Raw genomic sequence first — 25,626 nt, 5'->3', positions numbered from 1 at the left:
GCTTATTTTGAATGATCAGGCTGTCTGTGTATGGAGTAAGCCGTATTGTTTTCCCCCCACGAGAGTTCCGTCTAGATGACGTAATGCCGACCTGATGTATGGTGCAACATACGTTACAGCAGACTAATGCACATACTGTTGGAACCTGCATCTAAAGCCGACCTGCAGAACAAGTTTGATAAGTGCAAGATCTCTTTGTTAGAAGTCAAGGTAAACAAAACAGAAGAAGTTGTGTAATCAAACGAGCAAATGGTTGCAGGTGTTCTTACACAGTATGGAGGTCAGGCCACATTTAATTTAAAGGTGCAGTTGTGTGTACCATAAGATTTTCAGGTTATGGAACTAACTAATAGGTTGATAAACTTTATTTAGGGAAAGGCAGTTGTGGCTGCAGTGCTAACACATATGCACAAGATATCAATAGTAATCTAAGACTGAAAGAAAGATTGTTTGAAAAAGTCTGTCTGTTGAATCTGAAAACAGGAATTATTTTTATACATGGAGCTCAGAATCTCCTTAGCCACAAAAAAAACTCAGGTAGACAATAATTGGGAGATTGTGGAGCTGCTGCATCTTTTGGAGATTCTTTCACTTCTTTTATAAGATAAGATATTATTTTACTTGCTCCACTGCATGAATATTAACATTGTTATTGCAACAAAAGTAACAGTGCAGAGTAAAAGGCACAGTAAAACAAGTAAAGTAAGTGCATGTTAAATATGAAAACAAGTAAGTAAACAAATGTATATAGAAAATAAGTAGCCTAACAGACAATTAAATAAGTAAAGAGGTGTACCAAAGTGTAGAATAAACATTTTCTCAGATCTGATTCTGATTATTCAGATCTGATTATCCATTTCACCACAGTTGATGAAAGAATAAATAAAAATAAATCTCCTTAAAAAAATGGTGCTGAAGGCATTTTTTACCTTAAAAAACCCCTTGTAATATAGATCCATAGAAAAAACCATGGGCCTATGGAAAAAACTCTTAGAGATAGTCAGGTCCATGGTTGTGATTGGCTGCAGGGACCCATCGCCCCGCCCCTGTATAGGGAGGAGCGTGGTTTGCGCGGGGCGTGTCTTCGAGGGATGTTTACAGTTTTCATGTCTTCGTGCACGCGCGAACTGACTGACCTGTCTTAGGTCCATGGAATTTACAGATGCAGCATATTTCCGACGTGTGTTTGAATAGAGTTGTAAAACAAAAAACAAAATGTATTTCAAGACAGTGGGCACATTGACTCGCACACTGTGGACTAGAGGAAGCAGGACCCCTCCAATTCAACGCTCCCCAAGAGTGCAAAGACTGTCTTCCACATGCAGGGGCTCTGGAGGGAAAGAGCAGCAGGGCCAAGGAAAAACTCAAGAACAAAGTTGCTGCAGTAGCCCAGGCTTGGACTCAGACAAGCCGCCTAGCAGCAGCAGCAGTGGCGACGTGCCATCCTCAAGCAGAGGCACCACCGGGGAGAAGAAGCCGCCCAAGGAGCCCGTGGGTGCTCCCGGGGCGGCAGGGGGACGAAGACGGTTGTACACCTCCACTGCTGCGCCAGTGGATAAAAAGTCCTTCTTGTGGGCTCGTTATAATGACATGAAACGACTGGTTCACGGTAAGCAAGAGAGCCCCCACACTGTCATCAGTCAGTCCCCTTTAGTAGCGGTACATTACCACGCCAGCAGCAGGGCTCTCTGACGACGTTTATTTGTTTATTCCCGAGGGTTGTGTGTGTTTGTGTAGTTGTGTGTCTATCCTCTTTTCCTATAGGCATAAATGTGACAGATGCATTGCAAAAAGCATTAGGAATGTTAATGACCTGTGTGTCTTTTTGAGTTAAATGTCAAGCCAATAACTCAAGAAAAACGTATTTTAGTTCACCCGCTGCGCATATATTTGGTGTTAAAAACAGCCCTAACGTGGGCTAAGGAAGATAATTAGCAATAGCGTTTTACATTTAGCAATTACTTCTTAGCTAGGCTATAGTGAAAAAAAACGATGTGGTGGGGCAGACCACTAGTACAATTGTATGTCATCTATATGCATCATAAAGTTATAAGCAGTTATCTTTATTTGTGTGTGTGTGTGTGTGTGTGTGTGTGTGTGTCCATATCTAGCCTACAGTTTTTGTGTAGCGTTAAAGCTGAAAAATACGGAAATTTTATTCGAAAGTTGGAGGTGTGGTCAAACTTTAATAACACCATCATGGAGTTAAATACATGGGGTCAGTTGGCGTTATCTTGCACGTGCGGTTATCAAAATATTTACTTTGTAGACATGAACATTTACTGTGTTAACAGTGGAGCTGCAGGATGAAAGTTGCAGGTAGGCTACTTCACCTAAAAGTTATGATTATAAGTGTAATATCGTCACCCTCTTAAAATAATGGCCTAAGTCACTTTTTTGCCAAAATGATTTTCTTGCCTAAATCAGCTCCTTGTGATGCTGGCCACCTCTGGTAAAATTCTCGGCATCCTCAGTTGAACAGATCATGTGATCCTACCCCTTTAGAGCAATGTCCTATGTCCTATACTGTCTATGGTCAAGAGTGTGAATTAGGCCATTTTTTTAAGCCTAAATCCTAAATCACTAGACGGAGTAATTTAGGCAAATGTATAAGCGTTTCAAAATGGCGGCCGTTTTCGGAACTAAGCTAGTCTACTAAGCTAGTGACGTTATTGCTATGGTGCAAGACTCGTTCCATACTGGTAGTGATAAGGTTTACTATAATTATAGCGACAGCTCTCCAATAAAGGCCGCTAAGAGGCTTAAGTGGGCTCCAGGGGCCTCATTTATCAACCGTACTTACGCACAAATCTGTGCGTAAGTAGGGCGTAAGAACATTGCCACGCAAAGTATGGAATTTACCAAAATGTACTTAGACTTATGAATGTGTGTAAATGTAAGCACAACTCTGACCATGCTTACGAACAGAATCTAGTGGTAGAATAGCGATATTACAAACACAAAGCAAAGCATTTAAGAGTTTCAACGTCTGCACTAACACTAGAACCGCCAGCGTTCTCTTTATACCTATAATCGCCACGCGTCAAATCCACCCGTGCATTTCTAGTGTAATATAAAGTCATACATTTGTTTGTTTAATCATCATCTGTGTTTTGGACCTCTTGTTTTATAATCTAAGTTTCTTTAAGAACACTGATCACGACTCAGTAATGAAACTGAAGTAGATATAAAATCGCCAATACATCAATGAAAACAGACGGTCAAAACAGCGTCCAAATGAGCTAACATCCTAAATGCAATAAATAGTTATATGGCTCACTTATTTTTATGTAAGCTCTAATTGATTATTCCTTAAATGTGTCACACGTTTACATATTTTGAAGCGGAGGATCCCTCCGATGCTCTCTGTGCGTCTCATCTGACAGCACTCAGCTGTGAGCTGGACGAGCCGCGGTGACTAGCCAGACTCGCCAATCACTCATTTCATTTCATTCACTCTAATGTTGTTAGGAACTTATCTTCATCTCGTATTTATTGAAAGAGTTTATGAATGACTGCACGTAAAGTTGTCAGATCGCGGACCCCAAACAATGCCGTTGCCTTACAACTTGCTCGAAAATATCACATTTTCCCATGCAGCAAGCTTTCTTTTGTTTTAATGCCTGCACTAAGTGAGCCAACAAAATATGTTTTGCTTTGATTCAACCTCGTTTACAAGGGTTTCCATTTATGTGTTGGAGAAGTTTCTTTTCGTTGCCCTCTTTGCCACGACTCTTGTTTGTCTATATGAGCTGTTTTTGTGAAAAATAATTGAGTAGTTTTCAATATTGAGGTGTTTTTGTCCGGTCGGACCGGGTCGGACCCATCGTGGGGGAAACCGTTGAAAACCGTTCCATTCACTTTGTATTGAAAAGACCTGTCTTCTGCAAACAAACTTAATTAAAACGTAATCGAACATCCATTTAACAAGAAAACGTTACTTTCTTTAAAGCGACTCTTGTCTGTCCATACGAGCTGTTTTTGTGAAAAATTATTGAGTAATTTTCAATATTGAGGTGTTTTTTCCCGTCCGTGAGGGTTAGCCTATGGTTAGCCTACAGCAGAAGGCTAACGTTAGCCTAGCATTCAGCATACATTAGTTAAAGGCCTACTTCACCGGTTTGAATATGAAGGTGTATTGAATTCTGAGATCCTATGTAGTATAATTGTGCAAAAAAAATTTAAATTGGTTCATCCTAGCCTGAGAAAAGGCAGAAAGAGCGTTTTTTTAACCCTATAGGCTATTAATCTTACTGTGACATCACAGTAAGATAAATATAGGGTTAAAAAAAAAACCTTACTTTGTAAATATTACTGTGATTTCTCCTACTGTGACATCACAGTAATATTTACAAAGTAATTTTTTTTTTAACCCTATATTTATCTTACTGTGATGTCACAGTAAGATTAATATAGGGTTAAAAAAAACACTCTTTCTGCCTTTTCTCAGGCTAGGATGAACCGATTTTTTTTGCACATTTATACTACATAGGATCTCAGAATTCAATACACCTTCATATTCCCACCGGTGAAGTAGGCCTTTAAGAGTTTTGTCTCGATATTGAAAATTACTCAATACTTTTTCACCAAAACAGCCCGTATAGACAGACAAGAGCCGTGGCTTTAAAGAAAGTAACGTGTATTTGTGAAAGGCATGTCGTATTACGTTTTTATTAAGTTTGTTTGCCGAATACGGGTGTCATTCAATACAAAGTGAATGGAGCGCTGTGTATTGTTTTCCCCCCAAAGGGGGCGTGGTCACGAGAGTTCCGTCCAGATGACGTATTGCCGACCTGATGTATAGGTCCATTGTGCTACATAGCGATGTTGTCAGCTTACTAAAAACAGTTTATCAGCAAGTGATAACATTGGTTAGTAGGGGTTTGCACGTGTACACGTGTAGCTGGTAAGTAGGCTAAATCATACCATTTAGGAAAAATCAATAAACGAAAACCGAGTGGGGTCGACATGTGCTAGCCTACTGTAGGCTACTAAAGCAGATAACACAACACATTATTGTGTTTGGTTATAATATTTATTCATTTAACTATTTAACTGCTCCACCATAAGTTTCACTTTCCTTTTCATCTCAGTCTCAAACAGCTGGTCGGATCGTGAGCCCAACGCCCCGAAAGCAGGAGTCAGTCTAAAAACAGATGATCACGGCTCCCTCGGGCCCTCGCTCGTCCCTACGTCACCACATTAATGCACTGCGGTCTTCAAGCAGCACGTTATCTAGCATCATCTCAGATCCATAAGTGTGATAAAACATGATAAAAACTATCAAAACAGATTGGTAGGGATTTTTACCTGCTCCGCCATTGCAGGCGCATAAACATTCACTGCTCTGGCGTTTACCGGCAGTGAGACCATGAGTGAGACGGGTCTTGCTTTGTATCGGTCTCTCTTGTGATTGAATAAAAATTTCGGGATCCTCCAATAAGTTTAATAGCCGATTACATGCAGAGCAGCTGACCGAGAGATCGGCTTTATGAAACGCGCACATTATATAGCTCAAGTGATCACTGTATTAAGAAGTGATCGGTTAACTTATTAGTATAGGTGTAAAATCGCTCTTTATTCATACAGTGATCACCTACATATTGTGCGCGTTTCAGAAAGCCGATCTATGTCAGCTGCTTTGCATGTAATCGGCATATACATTTACTGTTGTATCCCGAAATTTGTATCCATTCAGAAAAGATAACGCTTCAAACTGACACTCGTCTCACCTAGGCTATATATTATACACTCCATGGTCTCACTGCCGGTGCACGCCAGAGCAACAGATGGGTGAATGTGTATGCGCCTACAATGGTGGAGCAGGTAAAAATCCTTCCCAATGTCGGTTTTGATGGTTTTTATCATGTTTTATCACACTTATGGATCTGAGATGATGCTAGTTAACTTGCTACTTGAAGACCGCAGTGCATTAATGTGGTGACGTAGGGACGAGCGAGGGGACTGCTAACTGCAGTAACTGACAGGAAGTTAGCTAAAAGAACCATTAACTTACAGCACTTTTAACGAAATAAACCGCTTGCTTCACTTGTAAGCTACTTACAAAGAAGTAGTTCAAACTACTTTGTAAAAAAATACATTTGATATGAAATTATAATCAAATATGGTAAAAATGTACAATAAGGTTTAGGGTTAGGGGGTTAATCAGCATTAACAGTACGTTTATGGTTAATTACCATGCTTATTCACTTAATGCTTAGTTCATGCTTAATATCTTAGTTAAGTAAAAGGTGTGGTTAATGATTATTGAGAATGTTTGTTGACAAATCACTTTTTGTCAACATCAGTGAATATCTCCTCCCAATCTGCTACCGGTCCATACTGTGTGAGCACTGAAAAAAATCTTGTTAATACACAGCCTAGGCTAGGGAATTTGAACAAAGACCACCCGCTTACCCCACTTTTAATGCTAAGATGATGCTTATAAAACATTAACTTAGCATTGATTAATGCTTATTAAGCATTAAAGGTGAAGTAAGCGGTTTATTTATGTTAATATAAGTGTTAAATCGCTCTTTATTCATACAGTGATCACTTACATAATGTGCGCGTTTCATAAAGCCGATCTCTCAAGGAGAGAAAGTTCCAGGACCTTGAGCCCATGAAACACGTCATGCCGATCGAGTGTCATCCATTCTTCGACAACTTGCCTCATCAATAGGCATCAGTCAAAATAACTGAGGGTGAAGGTTCATTTGATAAATTGTTTCACAATAAAATCCAGCTCAGATAAGCTGGAGGGAGAAGTGAGGAGATGCACATGCCTCCTCAGCGTTCTGTTTAGCTGTTAAGTTGTGCTTTATCTTGCACGTTGAAAAATCATTTCATATTATCACAGAGTAAAGTTTATCTGCCATTTGTTTGGTTTAGCTAAGAGTTAACCTATTACAGTTGTGACGCTTGAGTTTGCTTTACTTAATTAAAGTGCCATTCACAGCCAAACTTCCCTCTGTCTCATGAGTCTATGTGTGCTCCACTAGCATATTCAAATATTTGTGGCATACCCTTCCTCATGGTATGTTACAGTAGTTGGGGGAAAAAAGCAATGCACTGTTTTGCTTCACTTATCCCAGAATTAATTTGGCCCAGGTCAGGTTCAAAATTGCGTAAATCGCAAAGGCATGTTCATAAATTGGCCTAAGTCATTTTATCCTCTCATGTTACACAATTGACTGACATCATTATTTGTATATCAATAGTCATCTATTGTCATAACCTTTTTGTTTGAAATTATTCAAATATCATATACTCTATATATGGTTCAGTTTTTTCTGTTTTCTGAACAACTTGAAAATATGACTTAGGCCATTATTTTAAAAGGGTGACTATATTTGTAAATGTACTTAGAGACCACCACTTTTTTTTACTGCATAACCAATGCACACATCTCTGTAATATTCATAAAGTTGAAAGTGAAAGAGAAAATTGTGTATTGTGTGGAATTGTCCGAAAGAATAATAATAAATAAATAAAGTTCTTGTCTTAGTATTTAAATCAAAGTATGCATTTCAAACTGTATGCATTTTAATTAAAGCTGGCCGTGCACTCCCAGGTTGTCTAGTAATTCAACAGATCCAGTCTATTTGAAATGTGACTCAGCATGCAGCGAGAGAGGCATTTCCAGAAGCAAGTTCACTGTTGAATCTAGCCCTGGGTCTGTCTGCTGCTGCCCAGCTGCAGCCCTCTTTAAACTGTCCCAGGACAGAAGGTCATGGCCCACTTTCCCATAGACTGATAGCAAACGCAGTCCTGTGGTGGACATATTCCAGCCAGATCATTAGTGACTGTCTCTGGGACAGATTGCAAATGATTTGTATAATCCGTGCCCATGTGTTGGCTGGGTGATTCTTGTGTTGTATCATAACAGAGACCAGCAAAACTGGAGAAAAAAAAACGTATTTAATTTAATGTTGTGATCCTGTTCAGCAATGACTTGAATGCAATATGCGTGTATTATGTGTGCTGTAGAAAACGTTCAGTTTGGATTGACTTTGTTAAGTGATGAGTCAGATCTTGAAGCAAAGCATACTTACGCAACCTCAGTTGATCCGGCCAGATTCACCGGATTGAAAACAGCAGTAGAATTTTCTCTTCTCTCTGCAGAAGTGTACGATCAGCAGCTTTCACAATAACATACACTATTACTGATTCTATTTTATGCATTCAAATTCAAGACGGACATTATGAATAGGTCTAAACACGCCCTCCCCCAAATGAAAACAGCGTCTGCCTGGTTTGATCTGTTTGAATGTTGAATATGGTTTCCCCATCTGCCCACAGAGCTGATCCCACCGGGTGCGTGTCACCTCCTCAACTCCTCCACCGTCTACGCCAACAACGAGGTCAGCCTGTCCAAGGTGGACATCTACGGCTTTGACTACGACTACACGCTCGCTATGTACTCCAACACACTCAACGCAATGATCTACAACAAAGCAAGAGACTTCCTAGTCGAGCACTTTAAGGTGTGTTTTACAGAGATCACATCATGTTTATCAGCAATATTATCAGCATATTTATCCAGCGTCTTTTAAAAGTAATTAATCATATTTTCTTCTCTTTCTTGACAGTACCCTGAAGAAATACGAAAATTTGACTACATTCCCAACTTTGCAGTTCGGGGTCTTCACTATGACATCCAGAAGGTAAATAAATAATAAGAATGGTTTCCTTCATTCATAAAGAGAGCTGTTTACATTTCCCTGTATAGATTATTATTATGACTGGGACTATTTTTATCCTGGCCTACAGGGTCTTCTGATGAAGATAGATGCCTTCCATTACATCCAGCCAGGAACGGTTTATCGGTAAGAGGTTGATTCTGACCTCACTCAGACAAAAACAGTTTTTGTTCACTGCTTTCATGCTGCTTTTAAATGCTTGTTTATGTATTTATTGATTGCGCGGCAAATTTTGTTGTACTTCCTGTGCAATCTCAATAAAAGTGTATTCTATTCTATTCTTAGCTGCATATATTTATGTTTGATGTTCCCAGGGGACTGAGCCCGATTCCAGACGAGGAGGTCCTTGAACTCTACGGGGGGACTTTCCATGTCCCCCTGCAGCTGGACAGTGGCTTCTATGGAAAGGTGAGGAGAAGGATTTTTAACAGTACAGAAAGTGTCATTACAGAAGTGTACAGTAATATGAATATACAATAGTATATTTGTGTTCAGATATTAGTGCCACACAGGTTTGGTTTGGCACAGATGGGAACTCTGCGGGCTGGGCACATCTGTTTTAATCTCACCCTTCAACTCGTCAAGACAGGAATGTAGTTCAGGATTAAATCTGTGACTGTCCTCGGTTATGTCAAATGTTATGTGTATCATTAGTGTTGCGTAAAAGGCCTCGCTCACTTGCTGAATTTTGTAATCTGGCTTGTTCCATTGTCGTCACAAATCAGCTGGAAGGCAAGGCAGCCATCCAGCCCCTAAAAAGCTGACTACAGGAACTCTTTATCCGGTGGACAAAATAATTTGATTTTAGTTATGACATTGTGTATACGTTCCACTGAATCAGTCATGAAAAATAAGAAGTCTCTGTTAAATCGGATAGTCATCTATTGCTAATCTGCTGGTTGGCTAATTGGGACTCTGATGTTTTGAATCAAGCTCAAATAGTTTTCGGTCCATTTGAAGTGCTTTCCTGTGGCAGGAAGTATGCCCCTTCCATCTTCCTAATCCTCCTTGAAACATTCTCATTTAAAATAGTTTTTTTGGTGCAGCAGCCTTAATCTCATTTGAGGACTTGGCTGTGTTTTCAGGGTAGCCTCGTTGGTTGGAAATGGTTGCTGTGAAAATGGTTACAAATGTGATAAGAGGCCATTCAAAAGAGTCAAATAATGTTCACAAACATTTACTGCGTCTCAAGCATTAATATGCATTTTCCATCACAGGGACCAAAGGTGAAGCAGTTCATGGACGTCTTCTCCATCCCCGAGATGAACCTCTTGGCTGTGGCCAATGATTTTTTCATCACCAACAACATTGAATATGATCCGGTTCACCTCTTCAAGGACGTATCGGTGAGTAACCCCCCTCCACCCTCCCCCTCCTCCCTCCCTGACTCTCACAGTGTCAATGTCAAAAATGTCAAGAGAGGCACCTATTTGCGGACCCATGGGGGAGCAGAGCTCCACGGGAAATACGATACCTTCTTCTTCGTTTTGTTTTACTGGCAGCGATCACCTAGCGAGCCTAGTGAATAATAACAAGACACAGTTTCCACCGGCTATGGTGCTAGTAGACAGTAAAATAAGTCAGTTTGTTAAGGGTCCCAAGTGGCCAGGACGGTGGTAAAAAGTAGATGTTGAGGTAGAAGATGAATGAAGCAACAAAGCTTTGTGTACATCTTCTGAAATCCGTCTCTTTAATTCAGAAATCACAAGTAGGTCAATCACATACAAATATAAACTCTTATAAATAAAACACAAAAAGTGCCACCACATTAAAATAAACAAATCATTTTAAAAAGTGGGGAGTGAAAGACATTAACGTCTGACACATAAGGTGACAGTTTCCACTGTAGATCCTGATTGATTTATTACCACATCCCTTGTCCTCTAGTGATCACAGTTTTAATTATTATATACTTTCTATATTCATATTAGGCTATTTAACGCGGCTCGTCTGTGACTTTGTGATAACGCAATTGAACAGTAACGATCCTGTGCAGCCGCAGAATTACATTTCAACCAGACATAAATAGCCTTTGTTCAGTGGCACAGACTTAAAAAAAACTCCTGTTAATAAATAAATAAATAATGAAATACATACAATACAATAGGTTTATTAATCTGAATGTAGAGCATGTTCACGATGTGTAAGGTGGGCCGCATATGAAAGGCACGAGGACTGAGAACTATATGCTACTGATCAGATAAATGATCGATCAAACGTAAAATCATCAGGAAATTATAAAAACATCCCCGATGGAGATTTCTATGGAGTGATTTTGCTTTAAACTTTACAGGGTCGCGTTGTGGCAGTGACACTCTTTCTTCAGTCGGAGCTGCAGCGTAAAGTGAAAACAAACTCAGAGTACGTCAAATCACCTATCCAGCAGGTTAGACCCACGGCGTATGTTGCCGCAGTAACTGACTCTCGGTTGCGCTGAACCTGCTTCTTGAAACGGAAAACCGAGAGTTTCCACTAACTCAGAGAGCACAAACTCTGGGTTGCCTCAAAACCAGCTACCTGAAATAGGCCCCTGGCCACTTGGCCCCCAGTAAAACAAAACGAACAAGAAGGTAGCATATTACCGGTGGAGAAGGTATCGTATTTCAGGTGGAGCTCCGCTCCCCCATGGGTCTGCAAATATGCATTCTTGAACGTTAACACACTGTAACAGCTGCTTAATGGCATACTGACCTAGTGACTGCTTTAACATGCTGTGATTCTCCAGCTCGAGGCTCTGGAATCTGCTGAGCTTAGCAAAAAAGTTTGCAACCGACTCTCCTGGGAAGATCAAAGAACACTAAATACTTTGTTTCCGCTTGGTCCTGAGGGGCTAGGGGTTTCCAGTTACAGATTACAGGGCTGGCTGCTATGTTACTGTAATTAAAGAAAACTTTACATATGTTGCAACTGTCTCTCAGCAGAAAATACTTCTGCTTGATCCTTAAAAGTAGCAGGATTTTTTTTATTTATACAGATGATCTGTTGTGAAGAATTCTTTTCTCCAAGTCACACTTATTTTGTCTTCAGGAAGCAATTGGCATGGTTCACCTCAAAGGCTACATGTACAAGTGGATCATGGAAGATCTCCGTAAGAATTTCTATTTCCTATATTTGTCTTAAGCCAGCACATCATTGCACGTGCAAAAATAATTAACAATTAAAAGTTTGTACACTTTGTGCTACTGAGCTAGTGTACTGAGCTGACCTCCATTTTCTTCACAGCAAAGTTCTTTCTAAGAGGAGAAGAAACAGATGCAGTTTTGCATCGACTGGTCAGTCAAGGAAAGAAGATTTTCCTCATCACCAACAGTCCATTCAGCTTTGTGTAAGTTCTGGCTTTCCTTGGCCTACGTTTTTCCTGACTCAAAATGAGGGCGGACGGCTCTGTTGCAATCTATTATTATTATTTTTTTTTAAGATATTTTTTGGGAATTTTTTTTTATGCTTTATTGATAGTGCAGAGAGACAGAGGTGAAATGGGGCAAAGAGGGGAGTTACATGCAGAGAACGACCGCGGGCGGGAATCGAACCCGGGTCTGCTGCTGGGCCCGGCCCTGGGGGGGGACGCCCTACCAACTGAGCTAAGGGCGCCCCTGCAATGTATTATTTCAATGTTGTGTTTTTTTTTCCTTTCTTCTATACAGGGATAAAGGAATGACACACATGATAGGGCAAAACTGGAGAGACTTATTTGACGTTGTTATTGTTCAGGCGGACAAACCCCACTTCTTCACCGACTGTATCAAGTGAGTACATGTTTTGGAATAAATTGCTGAATGGGGTATTAATCAACCAATTCATAAACTTTGCACGATACATAAGTCAGAAGGGCTAAACAATTACATTGGCTTGATGTGTTCCAATTAGTTACTTGTTTAGGAAGGGGGTTCTCAGTAATGTCCTTTAAAATGTGTTATTCTCCCAGACCTTTCAGACGGTTGGACAGTAAGGGAGACCAACGGTGGGAAAAAATCAAGAGTTTTGAGAAAGGCCAGATCTACAAACAGGTCTGTATTGCTTAAAGTCTATCTTCCTTGAAAGCTAAATATTAAATCTCATCTTGTTTCTCTCTATATTTATTGGCTGTCCTTACGTGCTGTACGTGTTGCACATTTCTACTTGTTGCATCCTGTGTCTCTCAATGAACTCAGTGATCCTAACAATTAATGTTGAGTCTATGGTTTTCCCATGTGTTGCAGGGAAACCTGTTTGAGTTTCTCAGACTGACGGGCTGGAGAGGATCAAAGGTTCTTTACTTCGGAGACCATCTGTATAGTGACTTGGCTGTGAGTGTCATAGCACAGTGGAGCTGATGAATCACTGATGAGTTAATACTATGACTAACTGTTTTTTTTATGACTATGCACATTCATTTGTCTTTGGTTTTGGAATATTACTAGTATGGCCCTTTTGAGAATTGCTAAATGCATATGACATTGACTTGATATATTTAATAGTTACAAACTGAACCAACAGAAAAGTGCCCTTAACTTTAGGGCATGTCAAACACAAAGAGATTCACACGGCCAGATGCAAACTGTCTCCTGGTATTGCACAATTCTGAAAATGTACAATGTGGCATTTGGGTGGGGCCTGAGGCGGTTGCACAGTTCACATTTCAAACACCAGATGGTAGTACACACTGCCTGATATGGTTAAATAAATACTTTGTAGAAAGTATCAACTACATGGACAGAAAACACATATTTGTTGGTACTATTTTTAAGTAAATGGTAAATGGTAAATGGACTTGACTTATATAGCGCTTTTCTAGCCGATTTTCTCAGCCCCAAAGCGCTTTACATATCTTACCACATTCACCCATTCATACACACACTCATACACCGATGGCAGTAGCTGCCATGCAAGGCGCTTTCTGAACCATCGGGAGCAATTTGGGGTTCAGTGTCTTGCCCAGGGACACTTCGACATGTGGCGGGTAGGCGGGGAATCGAACCTCCGACCCTGCACTCCAGAGGCAATTTTCCTACCCACTTCGCCACTGCCGCCCAAGTACTTGGTGATTAGACACACAAGTAAGTTAGGAAGGCAAGCCTACTATATTTGTGCTGCCTCTTTCAAAAACAGGCACAAATATATATATTTTTTTAGTAGATCAAATACAAATAACAGATTAAATATAGTGACAGACAGTCCAGTAGGAAGATATTATTCAATACAATTCATTAAAGGGGATACAAGTGCAGTAGAGAGATCAATTGTTCAAAAGCACAGGAGAACAGAGTTAATAATTAATAAAGTACCTAAATAGATTCCAAAACCATTTGCTTTTGATTCAAGGCTCCCAACACTGGACTGCTTCCCAAAGATCTAAGTGGTCTAATGGGTTTATTTTATTCTTTGATCAGATTAGAAAATGTATTTTGGCCCAAGGTTCACCTCATTCACCGATAGAAGGCCACTGATTCACTGATAGAATGAAAAGATCCAGCGTGGGTGGAACTAAATACACCTGGTGTTGAAACATGTTTCTGCTGAGTAGCTTTAACTGCTCGAGGCTACCACTCATCATCATTATACATGCTGGAATTTGATCAAAGCAATTTTCCCTTGTGGTAGGACCTGATGTTGCGACATGGCTGGCGCACAGCAGCCATAGTACCTGAGCTGGAGCACGAAACCAAAGTGGTGAGCACAGAGCGCTACGCTCTCAATCTCACCTGGCTACAGGCGCTAACAGGCCTGATGGAGCGCATGCAGGTGAGACGTTCATCCATGGATTTAATCAAGCTTTAATCATTTTACTTTATATGTAGGGGTTGACCACAAAGCAACATTAACCCACTGTGAATGTGTAGATCTAACTTCTCCAAACTAAATGTGTTCTGGCATAAAAGAGATCGCGAAATAAACTGACAGCAAACCACAATGTGCACTTACACTCATTTCCAGTGATTCTTCATTGGCTCTTCAACCACTGTGATGACATGTTGACAAAAGTCAAGTTGCCACACTACACGAGTCCATGTATCACTCTGGTTCAGACCAAATCTTAGAAGCTGTATGTGTTCTCACCTTTTAACTGGAGATTTGATCACCATTGGCTAATTTATGAATACATAAATTGTTTTCTATCTAAGTGAGTTTGTTGTTGTTGTTGCTGTTGTTATTGTATTTTTTTGTTTTGTTTTTATAAGAGTAGACCCTGATTTGTTCATAGTGTTTACTTCTTTGTTATCCCAGACACATCATGACCAAGAGTCCCAGCAGGTTTTTCAGGAGTGGCAGAAGGAGAGAGAAGAACTCAGGTGAGTGCCACTATCGTAATCCTTTCCATCAATCTCATGCAACTCCCAGTGAAGCCAGTGACCCTGCTTTTTATCTCACACATACCATGGTACATTTAGGACTGAAGCACAGTTCTGTGGTGCTTGTTATTTTAGTTTTACGGTATTTTGTACTTCAACTCCACTATATTTAATAAACAGCTACAATTAATATGTATTTTGTTGATTAGGTTTTAAGAACATATAAGCATGTAAAACCTGATGCTATTAAATAGTAAATTAAACTACCCGACTATATACAAATTACTTAAAGTTATAACCACCTTGTTAATGCATCAGTAATAATAATTTATTAAAATTAAATAATAACAGTACTTAACACTTCAAGGACATGTCAATCAATTGTGAGTGAAAGACTTTCACTTGACCTTGTAGTATTGCTACTTTGTGTGGGTGTGTGTGTGTGTGTCCACTGCACGCATGCATGCACGCACGCACGCACGCACACACACACACACACAGAGAGCAGGGCAGACAAATTCTGCAAACTAGCATTTATCAAAATCAGTATGTTTTTTTTTCAAAACATTTATGGTTTACAAACTGGTTGCACTTACTCGTGAACACTTGCACACCCATAGATCTACTTTCCATCCATAAGCAGCACTTTAACTTACATAAAGGGTTACCTTTATCCCGCAGGGTGATGACAAAGAACCTGTTCAACCCTCAGTTCGGCAGCATCTTCAGAACGTCTCACAATCCCAGCTACTTCTCTAGACGGCTGAACCGTTTCTCAGACATCTACATGGCGTCCCTCAGCTGTCTGTTGAACTACGACGCCTCCTACACATTCTACCCGCGCCGCACCCCGCTGCAGCACGAGGCTCCTCTGTGGATGGACCAGCTCTGCACGGGCTGCTTGAAGACACCTTTCCTGGAGGAGATGTCTATCATACGATGAGGGCTGTGCTCTCACCTACTGACTGTTGATAATAATTTAGGCCTGGCAAACACTTGAGATTGCCAGTTGAGTATTTGTATTCATGTAGCAGAGTTTTAATCCCATGAAGGAGCCCGCACAATTCCCCTTCATGGAGCAACGCATTACTGTTCTCTCCACAGTGACCCACTTCCGGCAATGAATTCACAAGACGGTGCTGTACGTTAGCTATCAGTTCAATTACACATACTGGGGGGTGGGGACACTGGTGGTTGCTGCCTGAACTTAAGTATTATGGAAATGTTGAACATTATTGAGCTATCGCTGCACAATTACAACTAATAAATCTGTTTAAACTGAACAAATTGTGTTGATCTCTTATTAATTGTCTTACACGGTGCTCATCATATTTTCATGTAATAAAAATTCAAGTTAAGATTATGGATATATGAACAGAATAAGTACTAACCTGTGGTTAATTTAAAAAAAAACTAATTGTGAGTTATTCAATATAGGCTACAGTCTATGATTGTGAGTTGCAGATATGTAGAGCATCTAATTGCCTGCCATTTATGTGATAGGTCGTTTGGTTGCTAGGCAGCGCTGCATCCATTCATCTCCACTGTATCGCTCAGCATCACAGATTCATTCACTTCCAACCGCCCGCTCGAAGAGATCTGCAAAGGTACTGTACTCTCTGCAACTTACAACCTCGCTCTGAATGGTTCTTATTAAGCGCTCTGTGGCGCGTGTAGAATAGTGGCAGTTAAATTGAAATAGCAGGAAGTGCGTGTGTATTGATCTTGGTCAAGTTTTGTGGCACTGTCCCGTGCAGGAATTATTGTTGCGCCTATAACTCACTCAGCGCTATTTTACGGGCAATTTGGCTACACGGACGTTTGTGTTTACCAAAGCGCGCGCTGTAGGCTATTGCTCATTCGGTCTATTATTGATACACGCATGAAGTCACCGAAATCATTGTTGCGTGGCAGCAAAAACGGTTGACTCCCTTTTAATTCCTACCAGCTCATTAGCAAACTATGAGATCAACACTTTGTTTACAATTCAGACGCCATTTAGACGCCTTTAAAAATCTAGCTAGAAAACTATAGCCTATGGTTCATTTAAGACGAAGAAGTAAAATTATATCGCTCTTGTGTTTTCCATCAGTTTTTTTATACCTTTTAAAAAAAATGCAGCGTCCAAGTTTTAAATATTCATCAAATAAGACATTAAAGTAGCCTTATAAAATTATAATAAAATAAAAGTCTTTGAATTTTGATAAATATAAAAAAGAAGAAATACAATAGCCTATATACAATTAGTCTTATTGTAGGCCTAGTTATTGGATTCTAGACATTTTTATGGTAAGAACCCCTTTTCAAGAGTTTGTTTTAATTGCATGTTGGCATTTTTATTTCCTAATGTCACTTTCCATATAACAGCCTCACCTCATTCAGAGATTGATTGCAACTCACCATTCATGCTTAAAGTTTATTGATTTCTGTGACATTTGATGACAGAATGACATTTCCTCTCAGTTTTTTTTCTACTGGGGATTTCCTGTTTCCTCTGCAAAGCCCTTAGTGTGAGATGTTCCATCCTCCAGGACCGAATATTTTATTACAATGTTGCTTATTGCGTCGGGCGTTACATTTCACAAAAGTCTCAAGTCATTTGATGTTTTGTTCTGTCTTGGACTGGAAAAATGGGATACAAGCTACTTCACTGGAACAGCTATCCCGATTCCCTATTACATTAGCATGAAAAACACACTATTTTAGGTTATGTGAAATTAAACTCTGTGAGGAAAAGTGAAGATGTGGAGCTTTAAGAGATGATCTCATACCAGTTTTCTTCCAGTAAACAGTATAAATGGGATGCATCTCATTTACTAGCTGTTTGAGAGATTTGGTGCATTTTGTTCTGAGGTCAGAAAGCGAGAAGGTATCGGTTCATTTGTGTCTATTTTTTGAAGTTACAGTATATTTCTTGGAGTTCGATTTAAGTTTTAGATTATTTTTTCTGATATACCAGCAGTATACATGATTCAGTTTCCGATCCTGGTCTTAGACCATATGGAATTCTATGAATTTATTTTACACAGCACTGAATTTAGTATTATATGCAAGTAGAGGTGTTTTTTTTTCCTGTGATGTTTGTTTATTGAATGCTTCATGTGATCTCCGGTAGTGCATCTGTGTGTTTGCAGGGCTGACTGGTGTTTCAGGAAATATCATCATGGTGAATAAGCCCACACCTGAGTAACAGAAGCTGCTGGGGAAAACCTTTTTTTTCCATCTCTGCTGACCTCATTTAATGTGTTAATGTATTTTATTGAGCCAGGAGCCTACAGCATTACTTTACTGAGAAACAAGAGAGACTAAATTAATCAATTTAACACATTCTGGTTGCACTGTGTGCTCTTATACAGCTTTAGTTGATAGAGATGTTTGTTAAGGACATTCCCTTAAAGGCGGAGACAGCAATTCTCAAGAACGCTTGTTACCAGTTTACAGAGCCTAGGCTGTGTATTAACACCGGCTTTTCTTTTAAGCATACACACAGTACAGATAAATAGAGGATCATGAGGAGATATTCACTGATTTTGACAAAAAGCATTCTCCATAGCAGACTCCACCTTTAAATGAAATGATCCCACAGATTTTCTCAAATCAGTCCCTCCTTTTCCCAACAAATCCTTGCAAACCTGTCCCCTTTACCGGCCCCATATTGGATTTTTTCTGTCTACTTTTGCAGTTCTATCTCTTCAACCTCTTCTTGTTATCTTTCCATCCCTCCGCTTTTCCCTATACCCCATCCTCACTCCTCCATTTCACCACCTCTAAATCACTCCATTCCTTTCCATGTGCGACCCTCCCTTTTCTCCATGTCTTTCCAGTTGAGTGCCTGTGTGCCTGTCACTGGGCTAGCAGTGGGAGAGGCTGTGCACTCGTGTGTGTGTGTGTGCGTGTGTGTGTGCGTGTGTGCTCTGTCAGCCTGTCCCTCCACGCAGCAGCCTCTTCTATTATTGAATGTAACGGAACTCTGACTTTTACAGTTGAGCAACGCTGGGATCTGTGCTCGGTGTGGGCCCAATGATATTCCTTCATCTGCTTTGAAACTAAAACAATACGAGCCCCGCAGAGAAACACATAGACGTACATACACGGTTTGTTTTTATTATGTTGTCATCTGTGTTCTTGTGCAAAAGCATTACAAAACCACAACATCTTTGTTAATTCACGAGGTCTCTATTCATTTTGGACTAACAACCAAGGAAAAGCAGACGGGCTCGGCTTGGTGCAAATGTAAATCTTATTTTTGGCTGTAACACACAGAGTCTTTGAGGATGCGTAGAGGCGAGAGGCCTCAGGGCAGCAACTAATTGGCCCCTACCAGTGTCCTGGAGTGCTGCGGTTTGAATTCACTGCTGTGTGATGCCACACGACAAGCAGTTAGTCTGTATAATAGATCAGGTTAAATCACCATTATCAGCCAATGTTTTTATCGCTATTTGTCTTCAGGGTGTTTTTAACTTGATAATGTGTTCCACTCATCATAAGGATAACTGATTTACCTCAATGGCAGTGATTGTACTATGAGATGCCCTGTATGAATTTTACATGGGCAGGTTAAAAATGTAAAACGGTGCTCCAGTGATTTAGCATCACACTCCCAACACTGTCGAACTCTCAATGGACATTTATTTGTATTGTTTTAAAGGTAAAAAATTGATGCAGCTGATGACGCCTGACATGATGTATGCATTCAATTTCCTTGTCAAAAACCTGGTGTCAACGTTACCCACAGTGCAACTCTAGGGTTGGGGCTTAGACAAGATCATATCTCTTTTTAATGTCACATTACTGGTTGCATTTTTGTAGCATGTGACCTTTTTAGTTGAGTTTAATTGAATATTCATGGGCAGGTTCACGACAACCCATTCAAATACATGGGCCTGTATTGTATGAGCAACGTGTCCCTATACAGCCTTACAGTACTCTATTGCCTTCTGTTTCTTCCACCTTTTGTATTCTTATTATCCTTTATCGTTGTTGTTTTTTTTCCACCTCAATAGCCTTTAAAGGTACGGAGATCCCTGCAGTTTCCATACTCAAGTCTATTGTATATCAAAGCAACCATGAGGAGCCTCAAAGCTTCACAACCCGGTCCCTTTCCACTCCAGCTTTGCCAGCTTTTTTTAGATGGATTATTTATTATATGCTGGTTTACGTGAGGCCAGGCTGCTCCTGAGACACTCCGCTCTTTCAATCTCCATAAATGTAGGATGCCCCTTTGGCACTCTATTAAAATATCATGCGAGACTGTGAGGATGCTCTCTTTAGCAGTGCAATTTACTTTCCCCTGCGCTCCTGGCCTGGCATGCTATAGTTGAATGTTTAATATGTTGTTGAAACCTTGTTTTGCAAATTACAGCCCTGTTGGAGATCTATTGTATACATCAAGCCTATGCTATAATTAAGAGATGAGAGTGTGACCCGGCTGCATCAAACAAAAGGCGTAATATTGTGTCAATGTCAAGCTGGGGAAACCTGACTGATGGGAACATGGGGGATAAAATGGTTTAAGTAATTGGATGGCAGTGATTCTGATCATTATTTATTATGTGTTGTTTTTATCCCAAATTTGGCCCATTCTTCTCCTATATAAAAAGTCACTGTGATATCTTGATTACAGAAGCTATCGCTGGACTTTTGCAGGCACATCAACACACAAACAACATTCAAACCCTAGTATTGACACTTAAAGGCCTATACTTATATATTTTAGAATGTGGATGCTTTTATTTTCATCCACGTTGAATTATTCATCTGGTATTTGTGTGTATCCTCTGCCCAGAGGAGGATGTCAGCTGGACCACAGCAAGCAGCTTATTAGAGCCAAAGTGTACCATCTCTTTGATGGCCTTTGAATGAGTCACCCACTCTCCCTCTCTCTCTGTATTCTGTATTCCTTATTGATTTTTCATCACACGACGTAGCCTTTGTAGTGTTGCCCATTCAATAGTTTCAATACCTACCACAGTGTATGGACGTAGACGCTGAGTTTTAAATTTGAACTGGTTTCCTCAGTGCTGTGCCTTTGATGTCCGCCTTATTAACATTCAGGAAAGTGTGTCTTGTCATGGCTGTAGGATCTTGAGTCTGTGTCTTATTGGCTTTGGCTTTTATTGTAGTTCTCCGGGCAAAATACTTCCATCAATGGAAAATTATTTTTAATGTGCCACTGCTCTTTCCTCTAGACAAACTTCAGCACAGTCAAAGCAGAGTGCAATCCCTTAGTAATTAATTAGGTGCAGTATTATATCATTGTGACTTTATGGTGGGTACAAATAGGAACCCATGGCATTCAGATCAATTGAATTAGCAATCCATACTATTCAATGGCCAATTTTAAAAACACAGGACAAGAAAAAAAAGTATAGGCATACTGCAACAAAGCTGCATTGCAGGCTTTGTATGAACAAGGCTGATGTGGTACCGGATTATTGATTTATCCTCACCTCACTGGCTCATAGCTTCTGCTCTCTTTCAAAGCAAATAGAAAAAGAATTGGACTCTCTCCTTTGGAAATCAGTACAAATGGACACATTATAATGGAAGTCTAGACGATACAGACTATGGACGGTTTTCATGCCAAATGCAACTTATTCTTTTTTAACATACAGTAGTTCATTATTTATGGTTTCAAAGCAATGTGGAGTTCACATGTAGCACTAGAGGCATACTGTGTTAGGGAATTTAGCATTCAGTTATTATTATCCGGAACTAATGGTTCTCCTCTAAAAGGTTATTTTTCGATTAAGCAGGAAGTCAACATGAATGACTAACACTATAGAGTATGTTCTGTTCCTCTTCATAATGGATTCATGTTGTTTCTGCTCTGCACCACTGAGCTGTATAACAGATTGATTAGGAAGAGATACAGTGGAGGGGACCCCACACAATCTGGTGTGTCCACACACACACACACACACACACACACACACACACACACACACACACACACACACACACACACACACACACACACACACTTCACTACATAAGGTCTATATCTGGCTGATGACAAATTGTAAACATCAAACCACACTGCATACATGAACATTAGAGAACAGAATTAGTCTTGTCTCATGATTTTCTGTCGTAGGCTTTTCCCTACAGTTACTTTATATGTGTCCTTCTCAAGATTGCAAAATTATGAAGTCATACATGGGAGGAGCAGAAATGTGTATGCTCAATAATTTATACATGAATGTCTGGCATTACTGAATTTTGTCTGCCAGTAATAGTAACTTAACATTTGTCGCATTGAAAATTTAATTTCCAGCACAACCTTTGAGACCAAACGCATAGCTAAATAGCAAAAATAAATATTACATGTTTCTGTACCTCTGCAGTGCATGAGCCAGATATTGCTAAGACAATATCCAAAAGAAAAAAATGTTAGCTTGGAGTATTTGCTTCAGTGATTCAATAGTTTGTCATTTTAAATTATTAGTAATTTCTAGAAGTAAAATTTGATTAATAGTGTAAAAATACTCACTTGATTGCTTTTACTTAATTGTATGTTCATGTAGAAATTGATCAGCATCTGCTTAAGTTATTGAGCAAATTACAAGACAATGATTTGTCCTGGGCTAAATTGTGAACCTGATGACAGCGTAATATGATTCATACCGCTGTGTCCAGGAGAGGGCACTGTTACTCTGCATTCTCCTGAACAGCACTTGCAAGTCATAAATGCACATGCACATATAACAATCTTTTTAACACTTAAACATATTGATTGATTGATTGATTTATATTGATTTCGTCCATGGATGTCTTCCAACAAAACTCATTTCAACATTTTCACATGTACAATCCATAAAACCATGACGAAAAGGAGGCAGGGTGAAGAATATCTTATATTTCCTGCCCCCTCAAAAAAAAAAAAAACACTCTACATGTCAACTCATGTCAGTGCATGACGATAATAAATGAAACAAAATAGAAACCAATACATCAATCTGAAACTAATTCCAAAACAAAGCAAACCATGATCACAACCATCAATATAGAAATCATTAATTTCTATAAGTGCTCATACAAATTCATCGTTTTCTCTTTAAATCGTTTTTTAAACTGAAATATATTTGTACATTGCTGTAGTTCACGTTGCAGAGAATTCCATACTTTCACTCCTACCACTGAAGTACACATTTGTTTTGCTGTTGTCCTTGCAACTTGATGCTTAAAGTCTCCTTTTCTTCTTCCTTCATTTTCTATAAGGATAAACAGATTTTGAAGATTTGCTGGCAGTACTTTATTTTTTGCTTTAAACATAACAATAAGTGTCTGTAATTCGACCAATTCTTTAAATTTCAAAAGTTTAGAATGAAAAAATAAGATATTTGTGTGCTCTCTATAACCAGTTTTAAATATAATTCTTATTATTCTCTTTTGTAGCAGATAGAGTGACTTTGTGTTGCTTTGGTATGTGTTTCCCCACACCTCCACACAGTAGCATAAACATAACATAAACACAAGGCAAAAAAAAACACTTTCTCAACCAACCTTGCTATTGTCCTTTCCAGTGCAAACATAATCAGCAGTTTAGACTGACTGGGTCAATATACTGCAACAGGGGGTCAGTGAAAATAAAAGCTATAACATTTCCTATTCCCACTGCGAGTTGAAAGCAAAAAAGTATTAAAACTCGCCATCCATCTATTTTTGGCATTTCTCCCTCTCGCCCACGGATTTGGAGTGCAGTCTGTCTGCGTTGTGGCGAGTCATCTATTGATTACCTGGCATGAAGACAAAGTCGCTCTCAGTCACGGGGAACCATCCATCCCAGAGCTGCCTGGGCACCGGCCATCCATTATAAGAGAAATAGATCTTTCTGTGCAGCAAAGATCATTGAGCAACATGTCGCTGTAGCTGTTTCTCCTGCATCGGCTGGATATTGTCAGAAGATTATAGACTGCTATGATTAATTCGTTTTGAGGTTATTGTTTTAAAGTAGTCCCTTCCTATTATCTTGTATCATTGTAGTGAAGTTATTGTTATCCTCTTTGAAAATCCCAGATGATGCCATTCATAATTTACAAATAAAGGTGGAGTCAGCGATTCTGGAGAACGCTTGTTTTCAAAGTCAGTGAATATCTCCTCCTGATCCACTGTCTGTACTGTGTGTGCGCTGAAAACAAATCCAGTGTTCAAACATAGCCTAGTCTCTCTAAACCCCGGTATGTAAACAAAAGCAAAAGTTGTTTTAACTATGAAAGTAAAAACCTGCATAATCACTCTCTTTGCTGGTTATAGCCACTGTCTCACCAATGAAATAAAATAAGGAACAACATAGGGAACTGATAATTGCATCGAAACCTCAACAGAGTGAAACATAAAGTGGTATAGGGCTCATCATCCACTCCACAACATGTTGCAACAGCACTTCTTTCTCTTCTGCCGTGTCCACCTTAATATCCCAGCCCTCTAATGAAGTGCTATGAAAGGCCACAGTGTTTGTGCGTGAGGCTGTTTGTAGGGGCTCCCAGGGGCCCCAGGGGCTTGTGACCTCATTGGGAGGAGGACGTTTCAGTGGGCTCACTCCACTCCTCCCAGTTAGAGTCAACAACCCGTAGTACTGTAACCTTGTTAACTGTTATTTAAATCCCGCAGAGGATGTGAAACAGATGTACATCCTCTATGAACTGAAGAAGTAGTGATAAGGAGGGCTGAATCATATCGTGGTAATATAACTGCTGTATTTCTCTGAAGTGACAATAAAGTGAAGTCAAGTGAGGTAACAGACATCTCCTCTGTCTCACGTGACTTGACGCGCAGTTTGAGTTTTTCAAAACTAACGAATAGCTACGACTTTAAATAATTACATTATGTCGTGGCTTCAGTCATGCCCTCTTACGCACAAAATTAGAAAAAAGCGCAATGAAAATGTAAATGCTCGCAGAGATAAGGCTAGGCTTATTTTCCCCAATGCTTCAAAGCACAATTGGCCTTTGAATATTCACTGCCTTCAAATATTTGTGTGGCACCCCTTCCTCTGCAAACTCACCCTTTCCAAATATCCGAGTGTATGTGTGTGTACTCCTTGTTCAGTCAAGTGTCTGGAAAATATTTAGAATATATACACTGGCCATAGGCAGTGTGTTCATGACGATACAGTATAAATATTGTGGAATGATTAACCAGGTTCTTTAAGGGGCCTGTTCACTGGTTCTGTCTACCTTTTTTAAGGGCCGAGCTACTTTCCAAACAAAAACATTGGTGGCCCAGCCTCCACATCTTGAATATTGAGTATTTTAATAACATTAGGTTAAGTTATTAAGTTATCTTTATTAGTCAATTTACATGAGGCACATTGAAATTCTTCTTTACGCATATCCCTCTCAAGTTACCACACTTAGAAGGGGGTCAGAACGCAGGGTCAGCCGTAGTAAAGTGCCCTTGGAGCAGTTTGGGGGTTAAGTGCCTTGCTTAAGGACCCACTGGTAGGGATGGTGGGCACCGTAGATGTAATACCAGCCATCACTATGTATTAACTATGTTTCACACTCCAGAAACTGTTCAGTAATGCCTCTCAACTTTGGATTCCCAGTTATAAATACAGAAATAGAAATAAAGGGTCATCTTTCTTTTGATGCACCAGCTCCTCAGCTTGCGGTTTTATTTTCCTTCCTCTCGGAAAAGGGCTTTGTGCACCC

The 25,626-nt window shown here is 39.8% G+C and overlaps 1 protein-coding gene across 1 annotated transcript; it reads left to right on the top strand.

The window, feature by feature from the left end:
• Positions 1 to 1,113: 1,113 nt before the first annotated feature.
• nt5dc2 (5'-nucleotidase domain containing 2) lies at positions 1,114 to 16,214 on the top strand. The gene is made up of 14 exons (XM_080031409.1): positions 1,114 to 1,609; positions 8,302 to 8,486; positions 8,592 to 8,666; positions 8,773 to 8,828; positions 9,017 to 9,110; positions 9,920 to 10,048; positions 11,730 to 11,790; positions 11,925 to 12,027; positions 12,347 to 12,448; positions 12,628 to 12,709; positions 12,902 to 12,988; positions 14,283 to 14,423; positions 14,907 to 14,971; positions 15,653 to 16,214. Exons 1-14 carry the CDS (start codon positions 1,216 to 1,218, stop codon positions 15,912 to 15,914), a joined length of 1,836 nt encoding a protein of 611 aa, XP_079887535.1. The 5' UTR covers positions 1,114 to 1,215; the 3' UTR covers positions 15,915 to 16,214.
• The last annotated feature ends 9,412 nt before the right edge of the window (positions 16,215 to 25,626 follow it).

The sequence above is a fragment of the Ammodytes marinus genome (assembly GCF_949987685.1).
Source record: "Ammodytes marinus genome assembly, chromosome: 7".
NCBI classification, from domain to species: Eukaryota; Metazoa; Chordata; class Actinopteri; order Uranoscopiformes; family Ammodytidae; genus Ammodytes; species Ammodytes marinus.
This window is presented reverse-complemented; position numbering and strand designations above follow the sequence as displayed.

Coding starts and splice junctions, on each gene's coding strand:
- nt5dc2 (XM_080031409.1), top strand. CDS start 1,216: ATGTATTTCAAGACAGTGGGCACATTGACTCGCACACTGTGGACTAGA. Junction 10,049..11,729: donor ACCTCTTCAAGGACGTATCG/GTGAGTAACCCC, acceptor TTTTGTCTTCAG/GAAGCAATTGGCATGGTTCA. Junction 12,710..12,901: donor AAGGCCAGATCTACAAACAG/GTCTGTATTGCT, acceptor CATGTGTTGCAG/GGAAACCTGTTTGAGTTTCT.